Below are 21,786 nucleotides of genomic sequence, written 5' to 3'. Positions count from 1 at the left end.
AAGCCCACAAACCACAAACAATTATTGTTTTTATTCAATTAACATTGATATGGTGTTGTAGCAAGGCGCTTGGTCCTAGCGCTGCCAGTAGGTGTGGCTCTGTAAATGAGTGAAAGAGAAAAGTAAATTAATCTTTGTATGCTTAAAAGTCACGTCAGCAAGTGATTTATGCACCCAAGCTGGCAAGCATGAACATTAAATTAAAATTGTGTGTTCCCTCGAAAGTAGGCAACATTTACAAAAAAAAACCCACCCACACATATGCCCATTTATTCTTCTACTGTTCATTTTTGACAGTTTTAATTTCGCCTTTGACCTTATTAAAACTTGTTGGCTTTCAAAAATGTATGAAAAAGAGTTTTTTAATTTAATTTTTTGTGAAAAAGCAGCAAACACCGTTCTCGTTTCAATTAGCTTAGGAAACTCAAAACTTTTCTGATGAAACACATCGGCTGGAAGGCTTTGTGATATGTATATTTTTCCAACCCCTTTTTTCGTTAACACAATGAAATCGAGTCCAAAAATGGCTACGAGAATAAAGCCAACAAAATGCCAAAACATCACATATATGGGTACAATGGGTATCGTCGCATTAAAAGTATAATGAAAGCAAATGTTGGGCATAATTACCGTCACCAGTTTTTTCAATTTGCACGATGCACAAAAGGGTGAACTAACTTTGCTCAAATTCAAGCTATCAATTTTTATAGTAATTTTGAAAACAGGACTTCAACAACACGTCATATTTTAATCAAATTCCCAACATATTTGTATAATTTTCAGCAATATATTTGTTTGGAACCAAGACACCGTGAAAGGCTGAATTCCCTTTCAATTCATTCACGGAAACTTAAAAAGGTGCCGTTGTTGCGGTAGATAAAGCTTTTGTAAATTCGTGTATCAACATATAAATATACGAGTATAGCTAAAAGTCAAAAAACAATTGACTAATAGAATATGCTAAGCATTAGAAAAACTTTTTCCATGAAAATAAATGATGCAGAAAAGCTTAGCTAAATAGAAATTACCACAGCTATGAAAATATAACAGAAATTGAAGAAAGAATCCTGACATAGTACCCCTAATTGCTCCTTGTGAAATATATTTAATTAAAATTGCTGCTAAACGCTGCCGACTGCAGTCGTAGTTACGATCCGCTGCTACTGCAGTTGCGTTTGCCAGTGTTTCTGTTTCTGTTGCATGCAGCATAGTGCGCCAAACTGCTGCACAAAATTGTATGCAATTCAGCAAGTCAGACAGTCAACGTCGGCGGGCATTGCATGGCCAAGTGTGCCCAACAAGCGTGCACAATAATTGCAAGGTGTTTTCATGGTACGTCAAGCTGGAAATAAACACGCTACGCGTACAGCCACAGCACAACATGAACTTATTAAATTTTTCACACGGTGCCAGCAACAATTAAAACAAGAGCCTCACTGTTGTTGGGCTGGTGTAAAAACGGTAAGGTGCCTCCCAGTTAGTCCAACAACAATTATCAACAAATTATGGCGGCTTTTTTCAGCTTGTAAACTATTTTTACATGCACACAGCTCATGCGTACGCAACTAGTAAAGGAGTTTTGCTCGGCTGCACTGAATTTATATTCCCTTTGCCACCCCATCATGTATACCATTCGACTATTTATTCAATTTTGTCTATTCATTTGTGATTTCTATTTTCTAGTCGATTGGAGATTATTATTTTTTAGAGTGACATTTAAACACAATTTATGTTTGCAATTTTATAAACGTTTTTTATATATAAAGATTAGTGAAATCGAACGAATTATTATTATTATTTGATAACATTTATTTTGTGACCATTTTTTGGCAGTGTATATAAGTATCGGCATGTATGGTTTTCCACATGCTGGTGCACATGTTTTGGTGATGTCTCTTTTAGTAGTTGTGCAGCACAACATATTAATATTTTAAAAAGTTGGCGCCAGCCGTACCTTACAAACTGCCAGACACCGCGAAAACTAGGAAATTGCTTTAGTTTTTGACATAAATTACGAGCTTTTATGAGTTTTTATTTTTAATAAGCACCTGTAATGCATAACTTATGCTTGCAAATAAGAAATTATAAGTAATAGTTCGTAAACAGGGCGTTGCAAATTTGTTGTAACGACGAAATTTACATGTAGAACTTTGTTTAAAAAGAAAACAACAAAATGGCGTCAAAGCTATTGAATGATTGCAAAAACAACCCCAAAATAAACCGGGAAATTTGCAGAAACATGAAACACACACCAAAAAGAAAGAACAACCCAAAGGGGTGCCAAATTATATGAAAGGACTCACACCTACTCGCTTCGCCATGAAATCCTGCACTTTACGAGACAGCGACGTGGCATGTTCGCCTGGCTATGGGAAGGGGGCGTAAGTAATGAACGACAAGCGGCAGGGAATTTTTAAAGAAGCACCATCGTAGCTGGCTGTAGCTGCGACCCAGAAGCTGCCGTAATGTTATTACCTACTAGTTTGTCACCAATTTTGCTTTTGGCTCTGCCTTGTTACCTTTTTCTTTACCAAACTGCGTCTTGTTGATAAAAAAAAGAAACTCCTACCTTTTGCTGAGTGGTTGAAAAAGGAAAAGGGCGAACGTAAGGCGGTGGACAGGCCGACGCTAAGCTTTCCTAAAATTTATTACGAGCTATAGCTTATTTATATAATCATCCTGACTGTGGTTGTCCTTTTTTGTCTTCTCTCCGCCTAACAGCTAATGAGCCTCAAACTTGTTCATGCTATGCAATTTTTTGGTATCAACGAACCATGGCATCATAAAATATATAAAAATTTTAATTTTCTTTGTTTGCCGTGTGCGAAAAATTGTTTAAGATGTTACTTATGAAAATTTATCAGCATACTGTAGATATTGTCACTTTAGCAATATCTATACAACAGCTTTCGTAATAACTTTATTATTTTTAGTAGAGGCTTTAGAATCTTTGTCAACAGAAAGATTATTGCAAAAGCAGCTGCTATGTTCGTAAATCAATAGAAGGTTTATAAGATAAGGGCTCTTGAAACTAATTGCTTTTCAATTAATTGTCATAACTAGTATATGTTAAGTCACGTTTTGGAGTAAACATTAAATAAGCACCTTTCTGTAACAGTATATGTCCTTCTACTTACGAATTTCTTATTAGATAAACAAAAAAACGCATACACAAACACTAACACCAATATTCCAATAAATTGACAGATATCTGTAGCATGATTCAAGACATAGTTTTCTTTTTCCACACAATTGGGAATAAGTTATTTAAATTGGGCTTTCTAATCGAGCATTCCGAGTTCAAATGACAAATGCAAATTGCAAGTATAAATGCAAACTCCTTTGTGTGGTTACTTCAAAAACAAGTTCCATATAATTGTCTGCAATGTTTGCGAGCAGTTATTCAAACAAAAATGTTATTTAGTTACATAAGACCCACAATTAGAATTACAGTGACTGAGCAAAGTTAAGGTAAGAGCAAGGTTTGTGCCAACATTTTTGCAGCATATAGTTAATCCATTAAAACCGACCAGATCGGACCATACAGCTGCCTATGAAACGATTTTATTTAAATGGTAATGTAATGTAGATGTAAACTATTACTCAAGTACTTACAAGTACATTGAAATTAAGTCTTGCATAGTCCCAGTATGTACGAAAGGTTTGCATTTAACTTAAAGCTACATAATTGAATGAATTCATACGAATTCAAAAACACGGCTCCGGTTATGTTAAAAATTGCTCTGTTCAGTACAACAAGCCGCAACTTACATTCAAAACCGTACACAATGCAATCATTGAAAGAGAAAACTCTGCTTTGTTGTGTTGGGCTGTGCAACAATTGGAGGCGAGCCAAATGCAAACATACAAGAAACTCGCTGCCGGCAGCGACGTCAAAAGGAAAAGTAACGAACCTATTGCAACGTTACCCGCTTTTGCCGGCAAAGGCAAAAATGCAATTCTGTTTAAGCAGCGACATTGTATATACGAGTATTTCAGCATATAAATGCAAGCATATAGCTCCACACAAAGTGGAGCACTGAAGAACAGGCGTTACCAACTTATATAAAGGCAAATATGAAAATGGAATAATACTGAAGAGTGCTGGGGCATGCTTGTTGCTTGAAGTTTCAACATCGTCTGCAAATTAAAAGTGTGCCGGCGGCATGGCAAAAAGATAACTGTAACAGGATCTACGACAATTGGAACAAAACTAAACTTAGATTTCAATTTAGCTTACGAACGAATGAACAATAGAGAGGGCGAGGGTGTTTCGTAAACGAAAATGATAAAGTCACAAACAATGATTGAATGACTGTCAAATTTCCGCACGCAATGCCCATATATGTGTACTATATTTGGCAATTGTACATATCCACTTGCGATATAAAATGCAGAGTACGCCCAAAAGTACTTAGTTTTGATGATTTTGACACTTGAAATGGACCCCCAATAAATTATGCCATCGGCCTCCATCGTTCATGCTAACATTCCCTGTATATAGTACATATCTAGCTATTTTATAATTTAGAAATTTAATTCAGAATCTACGATTTGAATAGTAATAAGTGGGTACCACTATATTTATTCTGTGGGCACTGCAAATATCTATTTCCGATAGCTGACAAGATCTCAATTAATTTCATTCCCACTCGATCGTTAACTCGTAATTAATTATTGAGCAGCACAACTTAGCCAAACTTCTGGATGCAGACCAAACATAAGCTCAATCCCTAAGTTCTAACCGCTCTTGGGATCCTGTATTCCGATGTGCTTACTATATACATATAATGCTATTTATAAGGCTTATAAGAAATTGTTATCATAATTTCCCCTATTTTTTAGCCAAAAGAATTATCGTGGAAGTAAGAGAATGAAATCAGCGCTCAAATGCATGCAACGCTTTGAGGAAAGGCAAAGGGCCAACAGTCGTGCTGTCATATAAATTGCACAATCAAGCTGACAGCACAAGCAACCAAACTGTGGTTGCCGGTTGTTGCTTCTGGCAACAGCAGCAGCAGTTGCTGTAAGAAATCATAGCTGCTGCAAACAAAGAGATGACAAATTAAATGCGTAAATGAAATGAGGGCATGAATAAATGAACCAACCACGACTTTCATGCTGACAAGGAATTGCAGTTAACCAGCAGTTGCAAAGTGGCATTTCAGTAAAGCTGGAACTTATTACACACATATACATAATCGTATATGCATTTGCAGGAAACGTAGACTCATAAGTATTGGGGGCGGCAAGTGGTTCAATGAGCTTATGCTATAATGAAAACCAGTTAACAACAAGCACACACAGCTGCATCCCTCGCGTTGCAAGTTTTCTTTATTCCTTGCTTATTTTTCTGTCAACACATTCATGGCTATTGAGTTTGGTTGAGCGATTGCTGCAAAATAGTTCTATATTTTTTCTCCTGCAAAAACTACGTCTTAATATACACACTATATGTGACTAAGTCATATATAGTCACTATATTTGCACTGTAATATATTTCAAAATGACTCGATTATATATACCGAATATATGCGAATATTATTTCCTTTAATATCGACAAGGCTTTAAAAGGCAAGTAGTCGATGAGACATACATTGTAATTGAAAAAAACAAACAAATATATATATATATAGATCGATTTAAGATTATCACGGTTGAGCGTTTTACACGTACGAAAATGAAGTTCGAATAATAAGCCAAATAATTAAAATAACAAGAAAAAGAAGTGTGGTGAACATTTCAAATAAAATATTTAAATAGTTTTAACTGTTCCCGATGTTTCAAAAGACGTGACGGGACGTTTTTAATTACAGAATTAATATCAACGCATATACGTATAACGAATCTTTCATACCCTGTATTCGTCCCTCCCTGTTTCATACAACAACATTGTTGTAGCTATATGATTTCTATAAAGCTTGATTAATGTCCATACAATGCTTTACGAAATTAACAGCAAATAAACAAAAAAGATGTTGATACTTATAGTGAATATTCACTGATCGCTCCCTAAAAATTTAAAATTAAAAAAAATTACATTACATTGTATTTAAACAAAATCCTAATTCTCTTAAGTACTGGGTAATCATACGAACGGACAGTTCTAACATATGTAGTCATACTGATCATATATATACTGATTTTGCAGTATATATACTCTATAGTTTATTCATATATACATAGTATAGTAGATAATTGGCTTTTATAAAATCTACTATTTTTGAAGGCTATTAGATGGTTTTTTGCTTTTCGAGCTTTTTGAGCATTTTGCGAAAATTAATCTAATGCCATAAAATAAAAATAAAAATTTTATTGTCACTTCTAATTATCTTACTAATGAAATGCACTTATAATATCCATATGTAAGTACTGTGATAAGTTACTGCTATCTAAGCAACTTCCACTTACAGAAACCTTGTGCTGGGCAACGGGGTCTTAGTCCCACACAATTTATATTTCCATGTATTTTGTGGTTGGAAGCTAGATTATGTGAAATTCACTGCTTAATGGCAAATATATTCAGTATTCCAAGACTTCAAATAAGCAAAATCCTATAAAATATTGCGATTGAAAGTGAACCATTTATTTAAACCGAAAATGCTTTAAATCGATTGAAAACGTTAATGCCGATTATTGAAAAGAGAGGAAGTAAAATCAATTGGCAATTGGTAAATCAATTACTGGCAACGAAAATTGTATAAAAAATTATAACTGCATCAGTAGCAAAATCCGTTTACCAATGAAGCATACAGAAAAGTGCTGTCAATTAATAAGTAGAAGCGATTTATGCACACGAGAGCTGTCTCCAACTATCAAGCTAGGGAGAGAAACACAAGACACTGCTAATGCTATCAACTTAACTAATGACTAGCACACTACTAACAGCCATGGCAGAAGCTTGCAAGTACAATGCGATTAAAAATGAAGCAGTATTGGGCGTGTAGCTGAGCAGTCGGAATGGCAATGCATGTGAGTAGAGAAATGTGGAACAGCAGTCGTAGTGCATATGGAGACTGACAGTGAAACAAAGCAAATGGCGTAATCAATATGTAATGACTTCTTCTCAAGTGTTACAGTCAGCCAACGTGACGCTTTGAATAGAAAGTCCCCTTTGCATTACAATTAATCCACTTACGTTGTATGGCATGGAGTGCTAAATGAAGTTTACTTACCTTTTAGCAAAATTAACGGAATTGTTAGGCAAGTTTTTCAAACTCATGTTGAATCTGCAAAAAAACAAAATAAACAAACATTTTACATTATAAACGGGGGAAAACTTTGCATTCAATTATTAAGGTTGGAAAGTAATATTAGTGGACAATATACAACAACATATTACCAATATTACCGTATTGAAACATTATAGAAAACTCCCATTTGAATTAACGATTACCAAATATGAAAATGAAAACATTAATATCAAGTATATGCACATGTTAAGGATTGCACGATCTCGCTAAATAGAGGTATACAACATACGAGTACATAGAAGAAACCCCCGTATACATTTGTTTTGTTTACTATACATAATTATCGAATTCTGGTTTGTTTTCTAGAAAATTGTTTCACCAACATAACTGTCTATGTACATCCACTGTACATTTGTTAAATGCATTTATAATACGTATCAGAAACACATACAGGAAATTTTGCTCTTCAGACGGATGAGACTTATGGCATTTTCAAAACTCAATGCCAGGCTGGCTGCAATCAAATAAAGCCGGAAAATTAAGCTGTGCAAATGTGCGTAAGAGAGCAGCAAATAAATAGGAAGATATATAGGTACATTAACAGACAGACAGGACCGTGGTAGAAGGAACGGCTTTTGAACTTTAGCAACGCACTCGAGATATGAGCAACATTGTGCCCCACATGAACTATCCGACAGGTGGGAGCTCGAGAAAGTTGTGGATTGCCAGTGTGGGTAGAAAAGTTGCAACTTCCAGTGCATACTTTTGAGCGCAACTCTAGAGCCATTATAAATGCAAGTACCGCTGCTTATGCCATAAAGTGGAGAACATACCTGCGGAATAGCTCACAGAAGTCGCAAGGTGGCTAATCAGCATTGACAGTTGTTTGAAGTTGTCAAGACTTTGGGCTGGGGAGTTGTTGAGTTGTATATGACAGACTTTTTAGAATCATGACGTACTTGTACAAGTAGCACTCAAGTAGATGCGATACTGGCCAAATTTTGTATGCAGAACAAATCCAAAAGTTTTTTATACGCTCACTTGCACTAAGTCAAGAAATACAATGCGCAAGTAATACGTATTAAAACCGCCCCACAGTTGACAGCAACTTAATCAGCATTAAGTGCAACTTCCGGGCACCGACAGTCAGACGGGAAAACAAATGATGGGTAGTACCGGCGTACTAAGAGGATAAAGGATGCGAACTGTAGGCGGCAGCAGTGAAACAATAAAACTGGCTCACAACGTGTGAATGGATTTTTATTGTTACACAGCGCTCTTCAGTCAGACAAATTGCAAAAGTAAATAAAACAAAAGCCTGGCAAGGTGTCAGGCATTGTAAGGGCGGCCACAAAGTACAAAATGAATACGCTTAACTTTTAAGTCATGCTGTGCGATAACTTTCTGCAAAATAATGGCGCGAATAATGACAATGATGCTGGCAACAATAGCAACCAGTAGAAGCCACAAGGACAATGCCAGATAGCTTTATATATTACCATGTTTATACGGCACTCATACATAGTTCGTGAAATAAATAATAAATATTTATATCTGTGTTTAGAAACCCGACAAATGTGTATTGTTAATTAATTCTTGATACAAATACAATAATTTTAATGTTAAAAAAAAAAACATTGCTCTTTGTTCTGCTTTCTCCATTAAATATTTCCCTCATCACACCATTGTTTACAATAATTCGTCACCTGCCCCTGCATAAAACTTACACTCAGATATAAAATAAAGTTCAGCTCGATCTATTAATAAACCAATATTATTAGAAATTTCAAATTAGCACCAACACATAATTGATTGGTGCTTATAAAAACAGTGTAAAAGTTAAAAAACAAATCACGAAAACGAACCAACAATATTTGCTATGTTTCGTGAACAGGATTCGCATAAACATATTGGGAAATACAGTATTTAAGAGTAAAATGCCAAGCAACGTGTGGAGTGTGTGTGCGTGGGTCCGTAACTGTGGCGCCATTAATGCAAATGAGACCCATTTCAATATGTCAATACGACTTTCAATGCTTCATTGAAACATACGCAGCACCTTAATGGGTGGCAAAAACAAACTGTCATACAACATCCAAAAGCGACGCGCTTTAAATCGATGCTCGCACTTTGGCTCGTCGGCAAAAACTCATTAAACTGTTACGCGTTATTTGCTGCAAATGAGTCATCAGTACTTTCTCTCTCTCACACACACACACATATCCGGACACAGATATACAAAGCTCTATGTACGAGGTAGTCGAATTAAAATGTGCAAGTGCTTTGCCAATTTGTAGTTCAATGCAATCATTCCCTTATGCTGCTTTATTTTTCGTGGTCTCGTTTGCAAACGCATCAGCTCTGCCAAGGTACAAACATACTTACCTACTCCTAGCATATACGAGTAGTAAGTAAAATTGAACGCCATATAAGATAAACGTCTACTAGAGATGTGCATGGGAAACAAGTTTTAGATCATTTTCTTATACATGCAGTACATACATATATTAGTCGCAAGGCTCCTATAATATTGTTCATTAAGTTCAGTTCTGTTTGGCACTCAAAATGAATGCCATGAAATAACATCCAGACTACAATATTTTCGACTCTTCAACCAACATTGATAATAACAACGCATTCAGTGAACATATAGTAAATGGTTCTTCCAGTTTTATATTCGATATTAATTTATACTGGATTCAAGAATTCAGGACTAGTATTTTGCTCACACGCTCCTCTCTTCTACCAACTGCCGACTTTCAACTTCTGTGCTTGTAAATATTTTCTCAATTTTTACTATCGCACTTGGTTGGTTAGTTCGTTGAAAGCAAATATACTTGTAGTTTACTGGAACTCTGGCCGCCAATTCAGACTAAAGAGTCGAGGCGAGGCAAGACCACCCACGGTGCATGGCTTATGTAGATGCAACTACATACATGTGCAAAGCTACACTGAAAAACATTTATTAAACAAATAATTATTTTCATTCAATAACAACATAAACAACACAAATTTTACTAAAATGCATTAATTTACTTCTGTAAATATGAAAGTTTTTTTAAACAAACTGTAATTCAATATCATTAAGGTCTGTCTCTTTCAATGCTAACATTAACAATATTTACATTTACTAATATTTCAAATATTTATTTAATATTGGAAAGCTTCTAAAATGTATGCAAGTGGATTCAGTATTTTCCACTACGCGATCCATGCGACTGCCGATTGCATTGGCAAGTAGTGCGGGTGTCTCCCTTAGCTGTAGAGTAAAGCAATCCAGGGACCAAGCTTTTCAATTTTTTATATGACAGGCAAACGAGCTTTAAATTTTGTTTTTATTAGAATGGTACATTTTAAATATTAGAAAATATCAAATGTGTATTAATTTTGTTTGTAATTTTTTCGAAGATCTCTTTGACACCAGTTAGGTGTAGAGAAATAACAAAAATAGTTTGGAAGATATTTGAAATTAATAACAAACCCTCATGCATGAATTTAATCCACAATATGACTTCTGATTGAAAAGCTCAACACTTTAATTTCACGTAGTATACATATTGTATTAAGATCAATATTTAAGTGTGCACACTTTACTTAAACGCACACGTGTAAATATTCAAATTTGCGTGTTTTTTTTAAGTGTAGCTTATTCCTACACTTGTACATGTGTGCGATTGTGTGTCCAAACAAACAATTTGTATGCGAATTTCGGCTTTGCCTTGCAACAGAGTCGAGTAACGTTTGGAGCATTGGCATCAGAATTGGCATCTGCATTTCTGCTGCTATGAATATGAAAATATCCGGATTCTTGCTGCGCTGACTTGTCGCGCAGTTACAATATGCCCGACCCTTGCCCCTTCTTCTGCCTTTCTCCAGCTCTTTATCCTCTATAACCAAGCATGTGGGAACACTTGAAAGCCAGTTATGTAGTTGATATTCGATTTAGGATGTTGTAAAATATAGAAACGCATATTGCTGACTATGAACTTTTCCTCATTTTGAATATGCTTGCTTTGCCGCTATTTATTGCGTGTTTTGTTCAAATATAAATATGTGGTTAACAGAAAATGATGCACATCAAGCAGAAAATCCATGCCCATGTAAATTTTGTTGGAGGATGCCTTGTTGATTTTCATAACATTATGTACGTACTCGTAAATATGAATACGAATTACGAGTAAGCAGCTTTACTGAACAGACGAAATATATTTAAATTGTCTAATTCTTATAAAAGTGGTTGTATTTTGCGCTTAATTTAGAGTTGGCCTATCAAGGTAAAACTTAACATAATAGTTTAAATATATTCATTCTAAAATTCACATAAGCAATATTGTTAAAAAAGCTTATAGCGGACTATCAAAATACTCGTCAACTAAAGTAACACTTTAATACCTAATATAAAAAACTAATTGGTTAAACTTTTTAGCAGATGCCAACTAAGCTCTATCAACGGCAAATTAACTCTGATTGCATTAAATTCTTATTTTATTCTAAATGAACTGGGAGCACATTTTTTTTACATTCAACTGCGAACACACAAAAAACTGCACCATCATTGAGGCTTATGCACTTAAATTGTCACAAATTAATTATGATTTATTTTAATGCTGAAAGTGGCCAGCACTTTGCTGACCAATTAGTTTCGTCACAAGCGACAGCACGAGCAGCTAAAACATTTTCGGGAAAAAATTCGAGCAAACCAAGAAAAGCGACAAAGGATGTGGTGTGATGTAAAGCGAGCAAAGATGGCGGAAACATTTACTTAAATCTAATAATAAATTTAGAAGCGATGGAGAATGCATATAACGAAATAGGGCTATACAAAGTTTCACTTACTTCACTGACTAATAAAATATTTATGTATTTGTATTTTGGCAATAAAATCTATCTCTTTTATAAATACTTAAGTATTTGGAAAAGACTTAATCCTAAAATGGAAGTAAAGCATTCTATATAAACAGAAAAAACTTAAGGAAGTATCTGTAATCTGTGATTGCCGCGACAAAATGTGAACTATCTCCAGGACGTTGGACAATTGCCGGCAAAAAGCACGAACATAATTAAAAGTAACGATGTCGCATTTAAAATAAGCTACCAGGTGGAAAAATGTCCACGCCATTTCTCGCACTTAGAGTGGTGCTAGCTACCCATCTGTCCGTGGGTGAGTGTGATTGCAGGCTCCGAAAGAAGCTAGCAGCTGAATGCTAATGATGCAAAGGTAACTTTCAAGTGCATGGCGATGCAAAAACTTGAGTGCGAGGACAGCGACAACAAATTACGCCAAACAACTTGGCAACTAAGTTTCGATGCAGCTTGAAATGCGTGAAAGCGAGCGCGTTTTTCTCACTGTGACGATGATGACGAGCTGTGAAAATGTCATAGTTCATGTGGCTACCAACTACTGCTGACTTTGAACACCAAGGCATGGAGTGGCGAAGTAATTTTGCATTCTGAGCTATAACTTTGTTGTCCATTTTGCATTTGCCACTTTTCATCACTTTGGCTGCCGGAGCGCACACCTCAGCCTCTGCGACTTTTGAAGCAAAAGCAGAATGAAGAAAATGTGAGCCCATAAACTACTTTTTGCTCGAGCAGCCTATGCTTCAGCTCTAACCCACACAACCAGTCAGCATAATGCGACTGTCCAAGTGTGTCAACCAGTTTAACTAGTTGCCTTGGCTGTTGCAACTGCAACATGGTCAGCTTTGCAGCCTTACAGTCATTCGCTTACCGCGCTTGCCTACCCCCTTGTGGCAAACGCTGATTGCTCCCAACTACTTCGATTGGAGCTTTGCCGCATTTGCCACACAGCATTACACGATTTTTCCACCAACTTGCAGCCGCTTTTTCCTGAACGACGCGCCGGTTGCCTTCCTCATACAACTGCAATTGATTGGAATAGTTGGGCGTTTCTTATGGTCACCTTTTATTTAAATGTGTTGTTCTCTTTCTACCTCACTACAATTCGACCGCTTGTGTTACAAATTTCGCAATTCATTACAGGACTGTAGCTGGCTTGCTGCTTGATTCTCTGCCGAAAATTTGTCTCACTATTGTTTGCGACGTAAGGGCATTTCATTCTCTGATTTTTAGTGTTAGCTTTCTGAGTGGCTGTGTCCCCCTGTGAACTAAGCCCCTTTACCACGTCCGCTTTGAAGGCCTTCTCGACGATTGGACAACGCCTGGCAAGGGACCGCGCATTTGGTGAATGGAAACAAAAAACAAAATACCGACCATTTGGACTGCAAGCAACTGCGAATCTAAAAACTGTAGCCGTCGGGCAGCAAATGCCGTTTGACGGCTTTCGTTGTTAAAGAAACTGTAAATGTTGCATGACTCGAACGCGATACAAGTCGCAAAAAATCTAGATGCAATATGTTATGTGGAAATCGTGACGTTCACACCCAAATAAACGAATATTGAATAATTTTATGCACCGCAAAGCTCACCTCAACTAGTCTTTAGAAAGCAATTCATTTACTGAAACTCAACATTAATTTTACCAACTTTTCCAATTGGAATATTTTGAATTTGTGTGCATACTAAGTTTAATTAAAGTTTGACTTTCATTTGCTTCGTAGTTGCTGGAAATTAGGCAGTGCTATAGCAGCGTAAAGAAATCAATATTTAACTTGAGTAATTAAACTTATAAATGGAAACGTCTTTATTTTTTGTTTTCTACTTTCCTTTGGCCAACAAGAGTTGATAAAGTGTTAACATTTTTGCAATTTAGTTCAAAGCAACGTACAAAGCTAACAAACTAGAGATTTGACAAAAAAAAAATTAAAATAGTTTGATTTCAAATCATTGAGTTTTCCCCCTTTTTTCTTGCCCAAACAAGTTGTTTTCCAATCTAGTATGAGTACACTTAATCAATGCTTGGCATCCCCAAGTACCCGCTCCCTATCCACCTGATAGGTGATCACATAAAACGAAGCATTTCCAAATGAACTGCACCAAAACGGTCTCAAATTGAATGGCAAACAAAATGCACAAGCAAACAAAATCGGGCCAGTAGAGCATGTGAGTTTTATTTAAATGTTTCAACAATTTCTTGTAGGTTTCTCACATATTTTTCACATGTTTCCTAACATCCTTTCTATATGCGAACGTTTACCTTATGCAAGGAATGAGAAGTAGTTGAAACGTCTGCCAAATGCAGTGGAAATGTGCAAAGAAAAGGTAGTGGAAAATTTATTTTATATGCACATGAAGTGAAATATTTAGAATAGCTGCTGAAGCAAAGTAGACTAAAGGAAATAGTGTTGCAAACATCGTATGACCTTATTTCTTATGTGAACACATATTTATGTTAATTTGCACAATAGTACATATCCACTTTCTGCATTTATAAAAAGGCTACAAAATATTTGAATTTTGTTTCATCAAAAACTCACAATCAGTTACATTTCACTTATAACCAATTTATTCTGGCCACAAAACCAAGCTCAGCTACCGACAAATGCTCTAGGTAGTTTTTGATCGAAATTTTTTCTAGCCAAAACCGCACACACAATTTAAACATTTGCGAACAAAAACATATTTTTGTGTATTTTCAAAGCCACAGAAATGTTTTTTATCCAAGTGCTTTTTTAAAGTAAATGGTTTTTGCCACCCGTAGTTAGCAACGTGCGTTGTTAATAGCTAAATTAAGTGTTTTGTAAATAGTACGATGGCAGCACATTTCAATGGCCCACTACACTGCATTAAATTCAGTTGAAATAATAAGCGCTAAATGCGTCCAAATTACCACAGGAGAGTATTTTATATGTTGACTAAGGATGTGAGATGACCAGTAACAATGTAAGCAATAAAACGAGAAGTCATGTTCACTGAAAAAAATTGATCTGATCTGCTTGTACAAGCGCAAGAATCTGAAAAAAGTAATAATTGAATCTTGATTTGTTTAAACAAAAAACTAAGTGAACAATATGATTTATAATTTATATAAACTAACGAGCACCAAATTTGTTTTATTCAAATTATTAAATATGGGTTAACATATATTTGCTCTGCATGTGAATAACAAAAGTCTACTTACCATTTTTAGTATCAAACTTATATGGAATTTTCACACTTTTCATTAAATAAAATGTTGTTATTTAATTAAAAAAGAAGTACTAATATACGACCAAATACAAAAATGTCATGTCTGAAAATGCGTGTAAATAGCTTATTTCACGCTAATTTCAGTGCAGCGCTCGCTATAAACGTAAGTGAGTCGCCATGGCAAGATGGCGGTGTTTGGGCCAACTATACGGCAGGAAAAACTTGAAAGGCAAGCGTGCGAGCATCTGCGTTACCTGTTACCCAGACCTTAGTGCCTGTTGCCGATGCTGCTGTCGTTGATGAGCTGTCTGATAGCACGCTAGTAACTGTTTCGAATTTGTCTGTGGTCAGTGACCCAACATTGGGCCAGTTGACCGGCCGGCTCACTTGAACAGTGGCTCAGAAAACAAACGTGTTTTAATGCCGCACACAAAAAGCAGCAAAGCTGGTGCTACAATTTAATGTTCTTGCCATGAACATAAAAAACACATTTACAATGGCCAAAGAACATATGAATATACGCTCGTTAGCTAAGTATAAGATAGAAGCAGTTGCGTGTTACTGTTCATAAAAATAAATATCCGTTCGTTCCTTCATTATATGTATGTATGTACGTTTATAAATATATATACAAGTACATACATATGTACTTCTAACTATACATATGTAAGCATTACATTCTAAATACTAATAACTAAGCTAGTTTGCTGTTCCAAAATTACAATGGCAGCAGCAGTCATAGCCCTGATTTTAAGCCCAATTGTAGAGATCTCTTTGGTTCACTTTTTCCTCCACTAGCATACACTTTATTCAAATATCAGTATCAAAACTGTGAGAAACACAACCTTAATGGCCGTTGTTATAACCTATCCATGGTTGTGGGAAATGATGTGCCTATTTAATAGTAGTTGGTCAATTTGCATGCGTGCAAAAGGTCTGCCCATAATTCATTTCCTAATAGTGAGAAAATTAACGAATTAGTACATTCATTTCCTCAGATTTATTTTGGTATCTTGCGGTTGCTTAAAGCGCTACGATTAACCACAAAGAAAAATTTTATTATTTTCATTCTCCTTCTATCTTCTCGATCGTTGCTGATGCATAAGCCCATTCTTTATAATCTACTTTTCCCAAATATAAAAAATTAAATTAAAGAGTTGCGCAAAAAATTAACAATGCTAAAACAGCAAATGTAAACCAAGCTCGTACTTTACAAGTAATTGAAAAAAAAAAAACGTGACGAAAGTCAATAGAATGATTTCGCACAATCGCTGAAAGCCATACCTGAATTGATAAATGCATTTGAATGTTCTGAAAAACGAATTCCAACTGGACAGCAGTCTAAGTAGTGACAAAAGCACCAGCACTTACTTCAAATCTGTTCAACATTGAAAATTGTAATTATTTCTTCGGGCGCCAATTACATCGTATATGTATACATCAAACCCTAATTAAGCACATTTATGCAGTGGAACATTTGTTCCCTACCGTCTCTACTCTTACTCAAGTTCTACACCAACACCCGGTCCCCGTCAAACTTTGTAGTATAACAACTAGTAGCGAAAAGAACCAAGAAGAAGGAAAATTAAATTAAGCGCAAGTGTGGGAAAATGACTTCATGCGTAAAGTAACAAGAAAATTTTGTGGGCTTTGCGGCACAGCGGCTAGAAAATTCGGAGCAAGAGGGAGGAAATGTGTAGGCAGTTGGGAGAAGAGATACCATCAGCGGCATGTAAAATGGTTTGCAATGCAACGAAACATTGAAGTAAGTTTATGAATAAGTTGATGGTTAAGTTTTCGAGAAAGAATATGAACATGTGTCAAGGTTAAGTACAACCCAAAAGGTACCTACTGCGTATCATGTAAGACATGATAACGAACTTCTATATTCAATATTATGAGCACGCCTAACTAGCTAAATTTGTCAAGAAACACTTCATCAAAGTATTAAGCAACTTACTGGCAAGCTACAAATTAAATAGCTGCAAACGAGCTGAAAACTAAATGCCGTGATATCCAACGATGCCCAAGGCACGGACATGCCGAGAAACATCACATAATCGAAAAAAGCCCAAAACAAAAAAATGGCAAACGAGACAGCGTTAACAATATATGTGATACAATGGCTGAACATCTTCAAGGAGCACTCAAAAATATATTATTCCCTGGTCAAAAAGAAGTATTTGTGATTATACTGGGAATGTATAATTACTGTCGTTTGTTATATAAGTACATATACTTGTAAATATAATTTTTGCAGTTTGCTTTTATAGCGTTTTCTTTATAAATTCAGCTCGCTTCCGTGCTTTGAATTTTTAACATTTTAAAATAAATTAAACAATAATGATTAGAGGACTACCATTCTACTATTTAATTATTTGTCCATCTACAAACAAAACTGTCGAAAAAGAAAGGAAAGGGTAAGTGTTAGTTTCTAACCCGACGGGGAATAGTTTGGTAGACAGTGGTGATTTTTTAGGTCTCAGATTGGTTTGGAATGCTGTTTTTTTTTTAATGGAATTTTCATTGCCTTTAACTACACACACATGCCAGAGCATGCAATAACTGTATGTATGTTAGGTAAGAGTTGTAACAGCTGTAAAAATCATTTCCATTCTTCCTTTTGTTTTGTACCAGAAAATGTACGTATGTGCCTGTTAAAAAGATATGGCTGCAACGAAAACATAAAGATCGAAGCTATGCATATGAAGCATATTGTGAACATCAAGCAAATTGAATGAATGAAAGAGGGCAACACAGCCGGTCAATCAACCACACAAATAAATTGTTACTATAGACCAACATGATGTGAACTGTGGCCGTCTGATAGTAATCGAATTGGTTTACCATCTTTGTATGTATGTTCGTTGGATATCGACCACATTCACAGTTAGGTTCTGTCTGTTGCCGCCAGTTTTTGTTACATATTGTGAGCATTTTCTTCCTTTCTTTCCTAATGGATGCTGGTCGCAAATATATGTATAAATACGCATCATCAAAGAGATGTCCAATATTTATTCAAACTCACATACATACGCACATGAGCACCCTTTTACATATTTACTTACATATGTATGTACATCGTATACATGTATAGGACATCGAAAGGATTTTTCCTAGACCAGTGAATTTGTGTACCTTAAATTAAATTATCCCAGAAAAACACATTTTTTGTCCTTACATTGAATCAGATCTGCAGTTTTTTACGAACGGCACGAGCTGAATGTGGTCGGTTGTATTTGTTTTTATAAATTGCTCGGGCAAAATTGCCAACAGCATGCTAAAAGGGAAAAACCGAAATGAAATTGTACAATTTTGATTTTACGCAATATTTACATTGGTCATGCAAATATTGCAAGTACCAACCATTTGGCCCTCAGTCGAAATGATTGTGGTTACAGTATGTTGATCCAATACCTGGAACTTTTATAACTTTAATTATTCCATATTTTTTTACTGTAGTATAGTAAATAAATACTCGTATTTGAGCCAATTAAATTACTTGCTGCTCTCAATACTTAACGCATTTATAGTCAGCTTGATTAACTGCTTTTTGGCACGCTTGCAATTTAAAATCAACCATCTCAATTCCAAGCAAACGCCAGCCACCACGTGACCATGCACATATCCTGCAGTTTAAGACGAACATCACGTTTTTCACAACAAACACTTTTAAATTTTTAGTGGGTCACAAACGTTTCCGGAAAATGTCACGCTCCCACTATCAGTGGCATGGCAAACATTTTGGCAGGCGCCAGCTGAAATAAGTAATATGTGCGGCCTGGCCTTTGTCTACGACGTGATATAAATTTAATTTTGCCATTAATTGCACAAAATGTTGACAAAATAAATAGCACGCAATGAAACCCGATGAACATTTCGGGCATGACATAAACAAATGATTAAGAATGGCGCGCACAGAATGCTGCGTTGTGCTGTGCGCTTAATTCCAAATACGTGTCCTATGACAATGTTCTGAGTTCAATAAAACGTCTATAGATGTTTTGAATGGATGTCGCTACAAAAGAAGATACAGCTTTATATTTTCATAGCTCGCGATAGGAGTATAGCTTAGTAATTGAAATAAAATAAAAGTTTGTGACTTAAATCACTGGCAGGCAACCACTTTCATGCGGATGGTTTCATAAAATTCGCATTTAATTGGGGAAAACAAGTTTGGTAATTAAATGTAAAATCAGTAAAGTCAAAGTCCGAAGGAGCCTGTATTTTTCAAAACTAATCAAATGCTACAAACTGAATTTCTTATTTTTTAATCAATCCACTGGAATGATGAAACTCAACCATCTGTACAGTTTGTCTATCACTTTTACTTACCTCTGCTACAAGGCTCATAGTCTTGATATAGGATGTCGTGAAAATAGAACAACACTGCTAAGAAAAATCTTGGAGCAAGTAATAGGGGGATACAGCAAATGGCCGAATTCAAAGAGCTGGTATTACTATAGCTGGTCTGCTCAAAGCCTTTTCCCTTTTGACCCAATTTGCTCCCTTAGCGAATTCCAGCCATACTTGTATAGTCAACCAACTAAATGCTCGCACATGTGTGTATTTTTGTGTGTGCTAGCTCCCGTTTTATAACTTTGTTTTATTTCGCTTTACGCGGCCCTTTCAGTAACAACAGCGGCATCTCTCATAAACATTTAAGTGGCGCGGCACGTTTCGCTCTGCGCCAAAAGCGTGTAAATTGCTTGCAACAAAAATGAAAACGAAACGAAAAACGCACGCCAACTGCTTGCTAAATGGTTAAATGCTAGCCGTTCCCCCCATTGCCCAAATAAACAGCCCAATGTTAAGTGTTTGCATTTGTAAACGTGACGGCGATCATAAAACGACGGTCAAAAGGATAATGAAAACTTCAACTTAAAAATTCAACGCAGCGCAACAAAGCGGCAAAATGAAAAGCAGCTGAAGTTGTCCATAGAACGACTCCAAAACGGGCCAAAAGTGAAGCAAAAATGTATAATAACGAAGTTTCATAGCTCCTTTGCCAACGGGAAAGTATTGTAGGGGGGAGGCATTGCATTTGCTTTTGCTTTGTCAATTATATGGCTGGCTGAACCAGTCTACTTGCCCTATGTTGGATCGCTTTGACAATATCTTATTGAAGTGGCTTAAATGTTTTTTGCTTTCGTTAAACAATAAACTCAACCGATGTATATAAATTATAAATGTAAAATTGTAATTTAACAATTAAACACCTAGTTGAGGTTATATTTGTGTTTAGCATTAAATTAATTTTGTTTTGTAATTATGTTGTAAAAACAACAGTATAATTAAGGAGAAAAAAATAAAATACAAAAATTAAATTAAATTAAATTAAATTAAACAATAAATGCGACTCCCACTCACACACACAAACAAACATATAGATGAATACTTCATCCTCATCTTTTCACATAATACGGCTTATAGATTTAATCTCCGATTAAATTCGTAATCAAAATAAAATCAAACAAAATAAATTCTCCTCATATTGTAGGGAATTTTGTTTGTGTATTTTTGTTAAGAAAACTTAAATTTAACAAAATGCTGTTCCCACCAAATTGCCGACGCGACTTGAAAGAAGACTCGCAAAACGCCCATATCCTTAAGCCGCTGAACTTTGGAATCATAATCGGGAAACGAGTGCGGACCACCTGCGTAGGCATTTGTCCAGTGCTTGGCGTTCATTAGAAATATTTCGGGTGTATTATTGAACTGATAGTGGACTGTAGCTTGCTCGACATCATCCGATTGAGGAGCAGCCAGCAGCGCCTGTAGAGATAATAGAAGGGTACGCAATGTCGTGCCTGCGAACCAATTATTCATATACAGACAAATTTCTCCGTCCTCCACTGAGATATTCGGATGCCAGATGCGTGTTATAAAGCGAACCTTTGTTCGATGAAAAGGATATGTTTCGGGCACATTGATTTCCAGCACAAATTTTACGCCCTCTCTCCAGCTGTCATTTACGAGCTCAATTTTGATTGAAGACTGCACAATCTCATCAGTCATTTCTTCTTTGAATTCCTGCATGATGCGCGAAGCAGGCATATTCACCATGATTGTTGCTATATGGATTTATTTTATATTTTATGACAAAATGTGTAAAACTTATTTTTGGGGTAAAGTTGGGAACTGAGTTTATTTCCTTAACAATTCATGTTTATTGTAAGTCTTTTCACTATTCACGATCTAAAGCAACTGTAGGCATGGATTGGTGCACATTCTCAGAGCTTTTTTATTTTTAATAACAAATGATAGAAAAGCTCTGAAACCTTAAATATAAGTCTGTCTCAAACATCAGCTTTTCAACATCAAATAACCCAAAACTTATCTTATCATTAAGTTTAGTGATCGACGCATTAATGCACACCTCCTTCTGAGGGATCTATTGGATGAATCCGCTTATAAGCTAAGGACCTTCATTTCTGGTTTTCATTAAAGAACAACATTTTAATACGCAAAAAAATAAAATGCCTAATACTCAATAATAAAGTGAAGGAGACCATTTCAAAAACGTACACACACAATCTTCAAC

At 35.8% G+C, this 21,786-nt stretch overlaps 1 protein-coding gene across 1 annotated transcript; it reads right to left on the bottom strand.

Annotated features, from left to right (window-relative positions):
* Positions 1–75: 75 nt before the first annotated feature.
* On the bottom strand, positions 76–21,308 carry LOC115634654 (ubiquitin-conjugating enzyme E2-22 kDa-like). Its single transcript, XM_030532511.1, has 2 exons — positions 20,820–21,308; positions 76–99 (listed from the first exon to the last, which is right to left on the bottom strand). Exons 1-2 carry the CDS (start codon positions 21,306–21,308, stop codon positions 76–78), a joined length of 513 nt encoding a protein of 170 aa, XP_030388371.1.
* Between the last annotated feature and the right edge of the window lie 478 nt (positions 21,309–21,786).

Source organism: Scaptodrosophila lebanonensis, unplaced genomic scaffold, assembly GCF_003285725.1.
Source record: "Scaptodrosophila lebanonensis strain 11010-0011.00,11010-0021.00 unplaced genomic scaffold, SlebRS2 tig00000001-arrow-pilon, whole genome shotgun sequence".
Lineage (NCBI taxonomy): Eukaryota > Metazoa > Arthropoda > Insecta > Diptera > Drosophilidae > Scaptodrosophila > Scaptodrosophila lebanonensis.
This window is presented reverse-complemented; position numbering and strand designations above follow the sequence as displayed.

Excerpts from the sequence above, each read along its gene's own strand:
- LOC115634654 (XM_030532511.1), bottom strand. The coding sequence starts at position 21,308 with ATGGTGAATATGCCTGCTTCGCGCATCATGCAGGAATTCAAAGAAGAA. Across the intron at positions 100-20,819 it reads TTTTGCGAGTCTTCTTTCAA|AGCCACACCTACTGGCAGCG; the intron begins GTCGCGTCGGCA and ends ACTCATTTACAG.